At 42.3% G+C, this 10,007-nt stretch overlaps 1 protein-coding gene across 1 annotated transcript; it reads left to right on the top strand.

Moving 5' to 3' along the window:
• The first annotated feature begins 6,347 nt into the window (after window positions 1-6,347).
• Window positions 6,348-9,704, top strand: irx3a (iroquois homeobox 3a). Its single transcript, XM_069659003.1, has 2 exons — window positions 6,348-6,803; window positions 7,385-9,704. Exons 1-2 carry the CDS (start codon window positions 6,585-6,587, stop codon window positions 8,459-8,461), a joined length of 1,296 nt encoding a protein of 431 aa, XP_069515104.1. The 5' UTR covers window positions 6,348-6,584; the 3' UTR covers window positions 8,462-9,704.
• The last annotated feature ends 303 nt before the right edge of the window (window positions 9,705-10,007 follow it).

Raw genomic sequence — 10,007 nt, 5'->3', positions numbered from 1 at the left:
TCTGTTTCATAGCAGCTAATGACCACAGTTTAAATCCCTCCCTGGCTTCTTCTCTTTGCCACCCACTATCCACCCTGCAGCCTTTGCAGAGCCCAGGCCTCCACGCAGATGAGGAAGCTCCGCTCACCCGTGTTGGTACAGCTGCCTCTTCTCCGGCCTCAAACCAGCAGCAGCAACAGCTGGAGAGACTGAGGCTTTGTCTGGCTCAGTAGGCCAGAAGTGCTGGGAAACTGATATTTGTCTGGCTGCAGTGTCCGGCTCATGGGGCCACGACAGGGCATCGTTGGCTGCCACTGGTTCATGACACTCCATAATAGGCAAACCACGTTACGCTTTCTTGGGTTGGAGTAGACCTTCTGATGGCTAGTCAAGAAAAAGTTGGTGTTACTTGACAAAGTGCCACTTTGTGAATGAAATCATGATTGTTATGCTCCTCGGGGTATTAGTTCAAAGAGAGGTAGTAGAAGTAAAACAGTGTGGACTGAATAACACTTCAACTAAGAGACTGTGTTCTGTGTAAGCCATACAAGAATGTACAAGCTGGAGTGATCTGCTTTCCTTTTAAGGTCTCCATTTTCAGTAATTCATTCAAGATATATTGAGGGAAAAAAGGGTTCCAGATTTCAAAATAAAATATTTTGTATTGAAAGTGACTTTTGACTAGTGTGAAAATACAAGATGTAAACATGCCGAGGTTAGCAATAATGCTAATTAACATCAGTAGGCACTAGATATAACACAAGGGAGAACACAGGCTAGGATTGTTACACGGTATTTAGTTCAGTGTGTTATAATATGCTAAGCTAAACTTATTATTATCCATTACAGGATTACAGTTGTACAATAAACAAAAGCACATGTTAGAAGTATTTTGTGTAGAAGATTAAAATGTCACAATAAAAGTCATCATTAGCTAATCTGTGGTCAACACAGCCATCACTTCCTTTTTGATCATTATCAACATCCCCAAAACACCATCATCACTGTACACAGAGAGCTCCCTTTATCCACCAGCCTGTACTGCCTCTCTCTCTCTCTCTCTCTCTCTCTCCCCCTCTCCCTCTCTCTCCTGCTGTCACCTCTCACAGCGCCTGGCAGCATCAAGCCAGCTTGCATTTTAATTTGGCCCCGAAGTTACTTATTTCATTATCGATCATCCGTAATGCTGAATCAATGTTCATCTTGTTACGTGGGCCATACCCGTGTAATACAGTGATAGTGGGGCCCAGAGTTACTCATTCCCTTTACAAAGTGACTTTACCGTAAAATCAATGCCTGGTGTTACTGATACAGGGGAAACTGCAGCAGATGGAGAGAGTGAGTGGGCAGGGAGGAAACAAAAAAAAACACACACACAACTCACCTTCAATGCAGTATTGTTAAAGGCTCTCACAGAGCGAGTCTGTACAGTGTGAGCATTGAGATACTGTACAGTGATTTAAGCCAGGATTCCTCACTAGGAGCATTGTGATATGAATAATACGACTTATATAAAATACAATATCATATTGATGTTCAGCTGATATCCTTTGGTTTTAATGCTGTGCTTTATCATCTTTCTTCTTAAACAGGGAAAGTGTTTGCTTGTTCTGCACAGGCCTGGTTTTATACTGAAAATGCCGCCTTAACTCAGCAACATATTATGTAGGAAAATAACAATAATTAAGTTCACTTTTATCCAGATTTATGTAGTGAAAGATGACATGTCTCCATCTACATGACAGTTTAAAGTGACTATACAAACACGGGCATTATACTGTGTCCATATGAAAGCACTGTAAGTAAAACTACACTAAAGGAAGAAGACAATGAGGTCAAACATGAGCATTTTAATTTAAATGTACGGCCAAACCAGGTCATTGTACCAGAGGTACTCTTTTTGTGGAGTTTGTCCTGCAATTTTAACCACATTTCTCTCCCCCGTCTCCCAGTGCAAATGAACCAACATCCTAGTAATATATTACAGATGGATATTTGAATATCAAGGGTGAAGTGTTAACTATATATAACATCCTACAATGATATTTAAGGAATGTTTTAGCAGGAAATTTAAGATAAATAAAATGCTATAACCACACAATTGAGTAAACTGGGCTAAAAAGTCTGCAGAACAATATAACATTTTATCACTGTAGTGTAGGCCTCGCAGCACCAACATGGCTGTTGGAACACATCTAAACAGTCAATACAATACCTGTAGATACAGTGTTAAAGTTTGAATGCCTGTATGAACATCGCGCATTGTATAAAACTCATAATAAGCTGCAGGCTGCCTGGTCACGTGTCTATAAAAGGCCTGAATCTAACATCTCCCTTTCAGCCCATGTGCTCAGCCTGAGTGACTGACTGTCTGATTTCAGTAGTAGCCAACAAGCTGAAGTGAACATGTAAAACATTTGCAAGGTAGCGCTTTAATTCATGCTTTGATCCGCTGTCATAACCCAGTTTAATAAGTTGCAGTCCATTGACTATTAATTTGTTTGAGCAGGAGGAACGCTTCTGAAATGCTTTACTTTGCCACTAATGCAAATCAAAGTTAGGCTATCTATTTAATATGCATGATTGGTTGGTGTAATGTAATTAAAATTATACCATTTAAATTATCCTAACAGTGAAAAAATTAAACTTTAAATGTATTTTCAAAGTACACTTGCTTCTGCTGCTAAGAACAATTAATTTCAGAAAGTAATTCATTTATTGGATTAAGCCTCAGTGTTCTTTAAACACTGTGAGATTTATTGGACCTTTATTTCACCCTAATGGGACATGAGTTTGGAGAGGCATATTTGGAGATTGAATGTGTTTCCCAGTTAGTTTTTTTTTTTTAGTTGCCTGCAGATTTAAGTTTGAACCCGCAGAGACATTTCTGATTAACAACCACAACTTTGTATATCCCCAACAGCTAAGAGGAATAGCTTTGAAATAAGATATAATATATCTTATATGATAATAAATGAACCTTTTTTTCAGAGCTTCTGTCATTTCAGCGTTCTGACAGATGTCCAATATATTGCAGCTTATATATTTGGCTTCAGCTGACAGGTAGCTTTTCTTCATCATATTGAAAAAGCTGTAAATCACTCCGCTGCACTCTTTTATATAGAATATTTACAGCAGCAGTTTCTGCTTATTGAACTAAAGATGAAAAAAGCAACAAACCCTGCAAGCTAGGTGCTGCGTTTTGGTGAACGTCCCCCTTATGAGAACTGCTTAACAAAATAAAAGCTGGTTTGTCAAGCAAGTCAACAAATCTTAAATCTCTCCCTCTGCGAATCTCTTCCTCTCACAAACACACACTTCAAACTTCCACAACGAGCATCCAGGGGTCATTAATTGCGTTTTCTCTTTAAATCCTCATACGTCTCCGTAATTAAGCGATGATGACGATCAGCGAGGGCTTCCTTAAAATTGATTCCACGTGTGATAAGAGACGAGTTCTTTTTTTTTCCTGTCACCGGGGCGTTATGGAAAAGATCCAAATGTGTAATTTGAAATGCCTCCGTTTGAAGCCTTTGATCTCGCGTGTTTTGCACAGCCTCGGTTCATCACTTGCGACGTGTCGCTGGTGCCCTGTGTATTGCATAAGGAACTACTGTTGAGCGATAGGCCGTGTATGTTTGCTTATGAGAATGTGAAATTGTGTCATCTGCATAATTACCGTCAAAGAGCTCTCTGCTAAACAGCCCTCAAGTCACTCGTGTGTGATTGCCCTCTTTTTGCAGCACCTACAAATTAAGATGCGCGCGCACAGAATACATCCACGAGAATTAAAAAAAAGGACTAATTTAAAGCAGAAATAATATTCATAGTAAAGATCATGACAATTGTAATATGAATTTGAAGCAACTGAATAATTGCCTAAATTATTTTTGTCTACAGTTCAGTTGTTTGTTGTGTTGACATGTGGCCTTTTCTGATGTGTGTGTTGGTAAGCGTGTGTGTGTGTGTGTGTGTGTGTGTGTATACGGAAGTCAAGCAGAGGTTAGTTTACTGTTTACTGAGACTCTTTGGGAGAGAGCGAGGGCAGCGCCGTCTTAATGTTTTTATGGCCACGCCAGTTTCCCGGGTCGGTGTGAAAGTGTTAAGTTAGTGCGTGGCGCGTTTGATTGGAGGCAATAAATCAGACGCAGACCTCGGCGTGGGTGGAGTGAGGGAGGGGGTGAGGGGGGGGGGCGTCCGAGCGACACGGCCCCGGAGATGAGACACGTGTCCATCCGGACTCGGAGCGCTGCTTAGCGGACACTCGCAGGCAAACACCCCGCTGGACTCGCAGATTTATCCTCTCACTTCTAACGTTTATTACGGCCCGGCCACGTTGCCTCTCTCTCTCTCTCTCTCTCCCCCTCGCTCTCTCACTCACACACTCTCTACCTCTCTTCCTCTCTTTGTTTTTCCCTTCTTTTCCTTCTCTCTCTCTTTTTTTACACTTACAAAGCTGCTGTGTATCTTAATGTCAAATACCATCCACTTATCTTTAACCACCCTTCACTTCACTGTCTGGACCCCCTCAATTTGCACGTCGATCTTCTGAGTGTGTGCGCGCGCATGAGTGTCTGCGCGTGTTAAGTGTGAGCGTGCTATTGACTGCTATGTAGTGATTACCATTCCGGTCGGATGGCACCAGCAAGCCGCTGTAATTAATAACCCCATAATCCGGGTTGGGGTGGATGTCGACGCAGAACACACACAGATCCAGGACAGAGTTTTACAGAAACAAGGCGTATCCGTGCGGGCAGCTCCATATGAGAAATTATAGCTGCTATTATCCCTCCCAGACAATGATAACTATCTGCTTCCAAAGAAGATTAAAGGTTTATACAAGTTCAGAATTCTTGGAAACCCAGATCGCATTATCAAAACTAAACGGAGATTGATGAGATTTCATCCCGCTGTCAATAATACACGAAGACTTATATTCTAATAAAGTGCGTGTAATAATAATTCCACCTCGGTTGTTTTTGCAAACGATTAACAAAACAGATGCTGGTACAAAATGGGGTTGAAATGCGATTATTCCTGTCCCGTACACACTTTTATATTGATTCTTGGAATTTCAATTCTGACTCACTTGTTTGGTTTTAATCCGAATTATTTACACGAAACATCAGGTTGCATCAATCAAAGTTTATCAGGAGGATTTGGTGAGGTGCAGTCTGTCCGGATGATCGTTTGGTTTTAGAGGATTAAAAACCTTTATTTTAAATCACTCTGTTATTTGTTGACTTAAGCTCAATCTGTTTATTTAAGCTGTGTTTTTATTAATACTGTTGCTTCCATTGTTAATTTAATTATATTTATTATTATATTGCTCTTTATTTATAATAAAAATGTTTAATTATTCCTAATATTCCTTTTTTGTATTCGTCCCTCTTACATATTGAGATCCGGGTGTTTTCTCCTAGAATAAACATCCTCCCAGCCCAATCCACTTAAACGTTTATTACTGAGCATGGTTGGTGTTTTACACATTAACAGTGTAACGCGCCGATCATCAGCTCGCTCTTTGATGTCAAGTGGCTTCACGCGACCCGTTTGATGTCTCAGATTAATGAATGAAATGAGTCCGATTGTCCCCCCCAAACACCTCAGAGCCGGTGTGAGGAAACACAGCTTGGATCCAGAATGCAGCGATAAATAAAAAAAGGTGTGTGTAAGCTGTGATCACGGGCCATCACAAGGCAGGACCACCGGCAGTAGTTACACACATTCATTATTAATTTAAAGCTTTTTTTTGGCTTGTGATTTATGTGTTTCATACGGGTAAGTAGCTTCTTTTTTTATAAAGATGTGTTTAAATTCACAAACATGTGTGTGAACTCTTGCCCTTAAATAAAAGTGCTCTTAAACTTTATCATTTTCCATCGATTGTGTTTAATTTTTCAGCCGATGTCATCTTTTAGTTTCCAACTTTGTTCCCTCAAACAAAAGTTTCCTCTGTATTTTTTTTTTGGAGTTGAAAAGAAACTGCAGAGAGAAAAAAAAAGTTAATCAGTCACTGACACCGAAATGCGTTCTGTTGTGCAAATGGCCAAAATTGTGAATTAACACAAAAAAATGTGGTAGGACAGACGCGAACAAATAACAAACGGAATAGATTGGCGAGCCATAAAATGAGATTTGAAATCCCATTCAAATAAGAGCTCGCGACGTCAGGGCACTTATCCGAGAGAGGGAGAGAGAGAGAGAGAGAGAGGGAGAGAGAGAGAGGTGGAGAGAGAAAGAGGGAGGGAGAGAGAGGCTGTTTGGTGTATATGAGAGGGGTGAGATTTGAGAAATAGGAGGGGCTTCTAAACGACTAGAAATGTCAATCTGAGCAAGGGAGTCCCAATAATCTAAAGCAATCTGTAAGGACCTGACCTTAGTCCATCCAGATCAATAGGGAAGTGAGGCTGGAAAGAAGAAGACAGAGGAAGAAATAAGGGGCGCAACCGGATCGTTTACACTGGCTGTTCCCGAGGAAATATAGACTTCCCTTGCTTGCACCTTTTGTTGCTCACATGCTCACACTGTAAAAGTGGATATCGAGGCAATTCCCTTGCTTTGTGTGCTTGCAGCAGACTTTTTTCCCCCCTTTTCCTACCACCATGTCTTTCCCTCAGCTGGGATATCAGTACATCCGACCGATATACCCGCCTGAGCGCCAGGGGATCGCCGGCAATGCCCGGTCCGGGACAGAGCTCAGCCCGTCCGGCGCGCTCTCCAACGTCCTCTCCACCATGTACGGATCTCCTTTCGCCGCAGCAGCGCAGGGCTACGGAGCGTTTCTGCCCTACTCGAACGATCTATCAATTTTCAATCAATTGGTGAGTCCCTCTGCTTTCTCTTAACTCGTCCTGAAGTTTTACTTCGGAATAAAAGAAATAAATAACGCGGGCCTTTTTAGTGGCACTTTTTGGAGTGTAAACTTTCAGAGCGCGGAGCTGAGCTCCGCCGCTGAATCTTTTGTTAAATTGAGTTTAAAGTGGTTAAAAAGTAACACATTAACAAGCTGTGTTCGAGCTCATTGTTGGCTCATAATTTCCTGAAACTGATAGAGTTAATATAATGATGCAATGTGCTGTGGGAGGTGCACATGCAAAGGTGGGAAATAAGTGTGTAAAAATAAAGTCTGGAAAGTGCAAGTGCTTCGTTTGAAAAGGATTAAAAACAGCTTTTATTTTGCTTCATTTGTGAAACTTTTGCTGCCTGAAAATATTATTTAAGTTGTGATAAAATATATCAAATCTGTTTACACTTTTATCATAACCTTATTGTTGTTTTATTACTTTAAATCCACATGTCACACTGTGAGGCTTAATTATATTTATAATAATAAATCATTTCAGAAAAAGGATCCTGTTGTATTAATATTTGAAGTCTAATAAATCCCTCTTTGTCTTTGCAGGGTGCTCAGTATGAATTAAAAGACAGTCCCGGGGTCCAGCACCCAGGGTTCGCCCACCATCACCCTGCTTTTTACCCATATGGCCAGTATCAGTTCGGTGACCCGTCCAGACCCAAAAACGCCACCAGGGAGAGCACCAGCACCCTGAAGGCCTGGCTCAGCGAGCACCGCAAGAACCCCTACCCCACCAAGGGCGAGAAGATCATGCTGGCCATCATCACCAAGATGACCCTCACCCAGGTGTCCACCTGGTTCGCCAACGCCAGGAGGAGGCTAAAGAAGGAGAACAAGATGACCTGGGCTCCCCGGAACCGCACCGACGAAGAGGGGAATGTTTACACCAGCGATCACGAGGGGGAGGAGGGGGACAAGAGAGAGGACGAGGAGGAGATCGACCTGGAGAACATCGACACGGAGAATATTGAGAACAAGGACGACTTGGACGACCAGGACGACCTGCATTCAGATCTTAAACTAGACGGGAGGAGTGACTCTGAGATTTCTGACGGCTATGAGGATTTACAAGGGCCCGAGCAGAGGTTTCTAAAGGCGGTGGGGAAGGAGGGCAAAGACGTGGAGAGAGGAGGAGAGCACTTCCACAGCCACCATCACCACCACCACCACCACCTCCATCACGCGTCTTTGGACACCAAAGCGTCCCAAGCAAACGGGGAACCCCTCAAACTGAACCCGGTGTCCGTAAACTCACCGCCCTCAGAAAACAACCCTGCCCCGGCGCAGAAGCCAAAGATCTGGTCTTTGGCAGAGACAGCCACGGCCCCTGACAATCCGCGGAAATCGCCACAAATGAACGGCAGCAACTCCGCAGGGCCGGCCGCGCAGACCATCATCGCCCCTCACAGACTCATCTCTTCTTGTCCTGTTGGGAAAATCCAGAACTGGACGAACCGAGCCTTCTCGGCGCACCAGCTGGCTTTACTGAACTCGAACCATTACCTGGGACTGGCAAACCAGGCCTCTGCAGCCGGCCTGGCCCTCTACAGCAGCAGCAGGCAAACGGAGGACAAGAGTCATAGTTCAGAGACTGCAGTCACAGGTACATGTCCCCGACACTGAGACGCGCATGTGTAAATAACCACAGAGACAAAGACACTATAGCCCATTGCCCGTCATTCATTTCTCTTATTTTAGACCTCCTTTGCCTGTTAAAACATGGGTTTATGTTCCTTTCTAGGCCACACAGATGAACAGTGTTACAATGTTGGAGCTTGTGTGTGTGTGATGTGAGCGCGCGCGCGTGTGTGTGTGTGAAAGAGAGAAAGCTAAACGTCTGAGAGGGAAAAGAGAGCATTTAAGAAAATAAAAGTCTTATGTTGAAGTGGGTGGAAGCTGTTTTTAATATTTGCTGCCCTTTCTTTTATTATTTGTTAGATATGAAGGCCCACGTGCTTGGATTTAATGGTTTACAAAAATCCCTCTAAACATTAAAATCAACAACTAAATTCCAAGATGGGCTCTGATGATAATTATTGCGTTTTAATTTTCTGTTTTAATTTCCATCGCCACACTTTCACAGAGAGAGATCTAGTGCCTTGGATGCAGAGGCAAAGTTGTTAAAAACAGCTTTCCACCCACTTCAAAGATAGTGAGGCTGTCAATTAATGACATGAGGGAATTTTCCTGTTTGATGCCATATCACATTTTTCTCCTCCAAACGCCACATTTACCCAAATTAGCTTTTATTCTCAGATGTGTTTTATCCCTGTGTGTGTGTGAGTGTGTGTGTGTGTGTGTGTGTGTGTGTGTGTGCGCTTGTGTTTTATTTCGTCAAGGCCTATGTTACACTTACTTGTTTTGGTCATGCAAATGAGCTCAATGCAAATTCACTACAGGCTCGGTTTTTTAAAAGGCAATTGTCACTTTTATATCACTTTGTGTTTTAGCTCTTCACGAGGCTATTATTAGTGTTTTTTTTTGTTTTTGTTTTTTAGATCATTTCTTTCTTCCCCCCCTTGTTTATTTCAGGCCTCAGAACCATGCAGAAGCAGCGGTGCTTCTTTCGGCTCTCTCCTTTTTAATAACCTCTCACCCAGCCTCCTTTATCCCCCCCTTTCTTTTTAATTTGAATATGGAATGTAAAATAAGAATAAATACATCTCTGTATACTTACATTGTAAGCATGTCCTGTGTAAAACTGCTAATGTAATAATGTATGAACCTGTAGTCTGTGAGTTTTTGTTTTCTTTTTGTAAGTTCTGTGAGGATTTGATGTTCAAATGTTTTTGTATATAAAGTTAAGAATATGTACATACTTGTGAACCAAATTGTACAAGAAAGTCTATATTTTGGCTAATAAATGAACTGCTGCAACTTTAAGAAACGCTTGGTTTTCTGGCGGAGGTGTTTTGACAGCTGCTTTTGATGGTGGCTGTTATTGTGCATTGCTGCTTGAATTGCAATGCTTTGGTGTGTGTGTGTGTGTGTGTGTGTGTGTGTGCGTGTGTGTGTGTGTGTGTGTGTGTACGTGTGTGTGTGTGTGTAGTGTGTGTGTGTGTGTGTGTGTGTGTGTGTGTGTGTGTGTGTGTTGGTGGACAGCCTGAGGCGCAGACTTCATCCTCCGTGGCCGTGATAAGTAAATATTCGAGAGGGATTTATCACACTT

The sequence above is a fragment of the Semicossyphus pulcher genome, unplaced genomic scaffold (assembly GCF_022749685.1).
Source record: "Semicossyphus pulcher isolate SPU_LCO1_2020_fin unplaced genomic scaffold, fSemPul1.0.p SCAF_1, whole genome shotgun sequence".
NCBI classification, from domain to species: Eukaryota; Metazoa; Chordata; class Actinopteri; order Labriformes; family Labridae; genus Semicossyphus; species Semicossyphus pulcher.
The sequence above is the reverse complement of the archived record's forward strand: the minus strand, read 5'-3'. Positions and strand labels throughout refer to the sequence as shown.